This window comes from Bison bison, unplaced genomic scaffold (genome assembly GCF_000754665.1).
Source record: "Bison bison bison isolate TAMUID 2011002044 unplaced genomic scaffold, Bison_UMD1.0 scf7180017864122, whole genome shotgun sequence".
Taxonomy (NCBI): domain Eukaryota; kingdom Metazoa; phylum Chordata; class Mammalia; order Artiodactyla; family Bovidae; genus Bison; species Bison bison.
The window spans coordinates 491374-495017 of NW_011494694.1; the positions used below are offsets into that span (position 1 = coordinate 491374).

The 3644-nt window shown below is 57.4% G+C and overlaps 1 protein-coding gene across 1 annotated transcript in view; it reads left to right on the forward strand.

The window, feature by feature from the left end:
• SFT2D1 (SFT2 domain containing 1) overlaps nucleotides 1-3644 on the forward strand; it is a 41403-nt gene that overhangs the window by 28071 nt on the left and 9688 nt on the right. Inside the window, exon 3 of the mRNA XM_010839591.1 lies at nucleotides 4-18. Within this exon, the coding sequence (XP_010837893.1) occupies nucleotides 4-18 (15 nt within the window). The remainder of the gene's footprint in view (nucleotides 1-3; nucleotides 19-3644) is intronic.

The following is a 3644-nucleotide window of genomic DNA, read 5'->3' on the forward strand; positions in this document are numbered from 1 at the left end:
CAGGGCCTGACCGCGCAGGTAGCGAGCCGGCCCGGGGGCGGCCCGTGCTGGGCGGGCGCGCGGAGCTGGGTCGCGGGCAGGGTCCGGCGCTCCCGGGAGGGGTCTGGGGAGCCTTCTGGGTGTGCGTGGAGTCTGTGTGGCGTCTGCGGGTGCTCGCGTTGAGGCGCCTCTCCCCCCGCACCCCGTGTGGCCTTGAGACCCTCAAGAACCCGCTTCGCTGCCCGTCTGCCTCCCCCAGAGAGCCCGCCCGGCCCCGCGCCGCCGCCCCCCAGCCTCGCCCGGTGCTCCGCGCCCGCTGTGGACTCTGAACCCAGGCTGGCGGCGCGGTAGGCGTGCGGGTGCCCGTGCTGCAGAGCGGGAACCGTGAAGCTCCGCCGCCTCTGTTAGCCCCTGGAGTTAAGGGAGGTGTTGTGAGTGTGTCTTGTCTTGTGGAAGGAGGGAGACTGGAGGGAGAAAAAGAAAACAAACCCGGATCACTGAGAAGTGAAATAATACGGAATCAAAAGCTGTCTGTTGAGCTCTATTAAGAGATTTAACAAGAAACAAAAAAACCCTTGTCTCTGTGGTTTACCCACGAGACTTGATCAGGGTTACTTCCTCTATTTAGAGGGTTAAAAATAGTGCAGCAGGAACTGCTGTGTAAGTATCTGTGTTATTTGCCTGCAGACAAATTCATGCTTGCCTGTCACCGAAGTGGAACATTTAAAAGGATACATATTACAGAAAGACCTTTTATTTGTCCCCTCTCCTGTCTTAACTTCTTTCCTTGTGGTCATAATTGTTCGGCACCTCTAGTGAACAGGATTCTGGACTACTCTGTGAGGGTTCAGAGACTAAAACCAAAGCATCTGCTCCAAGTGAACTCTAACCAGTTTGGCAAATCATAACCTTAACATAAGAACCAGTAATAGTAATATGAGAAACGTCCATTAGGCAGCAATGGCTCACCCAGCTCATTTATTGAACCACTATCCTCTGCTTCCCTTTTGGCTCTAAATCTGTGCTATACAAGCGGCAGGCCTAACGACATGTGGCTATTTCAATTTAAATTAATTAGAATTAAATAAAATTTAAAATTCCTTGCAGCCACACCAGCCACGTTTCAGGTGCTGGCTAAGTATGGAAGTTAGCCGCTGTCGCATAGGACACTGCAGGCTTGGGACATGCCGCTGAGAAAGTCCTGTTGTGCTGCTCTGAACCTTAGGGACAGGAGGGTAAGGTGCCTCTTCTCTTGAGCTCACTCTCTAGAGGGGAGAAAGATTGCGTAGAGAAGTCACTGATGGAAGCTGGGAGTGACTGGAAGGGACATGTGCTGTGAATTCAGAGGAGGTGGTCATTTATTCGTTCAACAAATATTTTGGTACCTACATGTGTTTGGTTCGGCTTCCCCCACATGGAATTTATGTTTTAATTGGGGAAAGCAGTTACTAAACAAGTAAATATAAAAATATGTCAGTCAGTGGTAAGCGCCATGGAAGAAGGTAAAGCAGGTTGAGGAGGTTGGGATTGCCTGATTGTGTTGGACGGTCATCGAGGGCCTGTCTGCCAGGGTGCCATTACAGCGTCCCTCCAGAGAGTCCTGGGGCTACCTGGGCAAGTCACGCAAATGTAGATCCTGAGAACAGCACTCAGTCTGTTGAAGGCCAGTAAAGAAACCGGAGTGTCTGGAGCGCAGGGAGAGCGCAGTGGGGCTCCGGATTACGTGGGGTCTTGCAGGACCCAGTGAGGGTTTCAGCTTTTACTCACAGAGTGCTGAGGACCCGTGGGCAGAGCGGGGATGTGACTGACTTGGATTTTAAAGGATCCCGCTGGCAGGCCCGTGGAGAACACACTGGAGGGGCAGAGGACTCGGGGAGTGGTCCTGGGGAGAGCCCACTGGCTGGATCAGGGAGATGGGGGTGACGGTGGTTTAAAGTGAGAGTGGCCAGGCTCTGTAAATGGCTTGGGTGTAGAGCTGGTGGTATTAGTGGTTGATGGGTTGGATGCGTGAGTGCTCAAGGAGCCAAGGGCTCCTCTGGTTTTGACCTGAGCAGCTAGAGAGAGGGAGTCTCCCTTAGCTGGAAGGCGCAGGTGGTAGGGTGGGGAGTGGGGACAGTCTGGGTGTTGAGTCTGAGATGCCAGCTGCTGAGTGAAGAGGCAGGAAGGCTGCTGGGTGTGAGATGCTGGAGGAACTACTCGCGATAACCAAGGGACTGTGGGTAAGCAGACAAGAGATAAGGCTCGGTTTGACCTCTGGGCCTTTCTAGTGTGAGGAGCTCAGGAGAGGGGGGGCGGCCAGGGAAGAAGCGGGGAACCTGGAGAGGGCAAGGGCGGGACAGAGACCAGATAAGTTCATGTGAGAGCCAAAACTGAAGGGGCTCACGCAGCCATCAGTCACTTTGGCCTCTGGCTAAAGCCGGAGGACACGCCAGCTGCATTGGGCTCCGTCTTCCCCCAGCGGTGGGTGTTGATCAAGGATCTGGTGGGGCAGTGGAGGCCCGGGTCAGCCAGTTTTATGGCCTCCCAGGTCAGGGGAGAAGGGCAGGGACTGAGGGGTGAGTCCGCAGGGTCCCTCCCCTGCTGCCTGGCTCTCCTGAGGGCCTCGGGGCTGGGAGTGTGGGGGATGGAAGGACAGGCCAGCCACCCATCCCTGACCGCGGGCAGGGGCTGTACACCAGGCCTGCACCTTCTCACCTCCTTTTAACCAAGAGCCAGACCCCTCGCCTGGCACTTAACACAGGCCCCCAGGAGCCCACAAGAGGGCCTGTGTTAAGTGTTAACTTTGTTGAGTGAATCAGTGAATGAAGGAGCGGAGGCTGGAGGGTGAAGTCATGCTTTCTGTGTGTTTAAGATGGAAGAGGCTTAAGCATGTTCAGTCCTTAACAGTCGGTGGTGTGGGGGGTGGGGGCGGTGTCTCCGAGGCAACAGGGTTCTCTGTCAACCTTGGGGAGAAATCCGACTTGGTCAGGTCCCTGGGAGGTCAGAGGGTGTGGCATATGAAGCCCTCGTGTCTAGGTTGACCTTTGTCCTCTGTGGTGGTGGGAACCGGAAGAGGTGAGGGTCCCAGGGGAGCCTGGTGGTAGGGGGCGTCCTTTCCCTGCGGGAGATGGAGGAAGCCCAGGGAGGAAGCCCTGGCGCCAGCAGAGGCGCCTGGCGGAACTGGAGGCTGAAGTGGCAGTGGGGCGGAGTGGTCAGCAGTGGGAGGGCAGGGTGCTGTGGACAGCTATGCGCAGGGGAGGCCCCGCAGGCCGGGGACAGGGCTCCTGAAGTGCAGACGCCCTGGTTTGATGCCCTGTCGTGCGTGACTGCCCAGAGGACGAGCAAGGAAGGCTTGAGTCATGAGGGGGTGTTGCTAGGTGGCCGGAGAGAAGGGGAGCCTCTGCTGTCTGTCGAAGCGAGGCGCCCTGCCATTTGTGCTGGAAAGAGGGGCTAGCGCAGCGGTGAGGCGGGGCGCAGGGGGACGTCAGGGCTGGAGAGCAGCGGCCTGGGCTTGGACACGGGGTCATTTCAGGGCATGAGGGACCCTGGGTCCCCGAGGGGTGAGGAGCAGAAAGGCTGGGCTGCCAGTGGATGCAGCAGTCAGCCCAGGCTCTGCTAGGAGGGGGCAGGACCTGCGGTTGGGGTCCTGCTGAGAGAGGGTGACCGGGAGAGGGACCCCGAGGGGC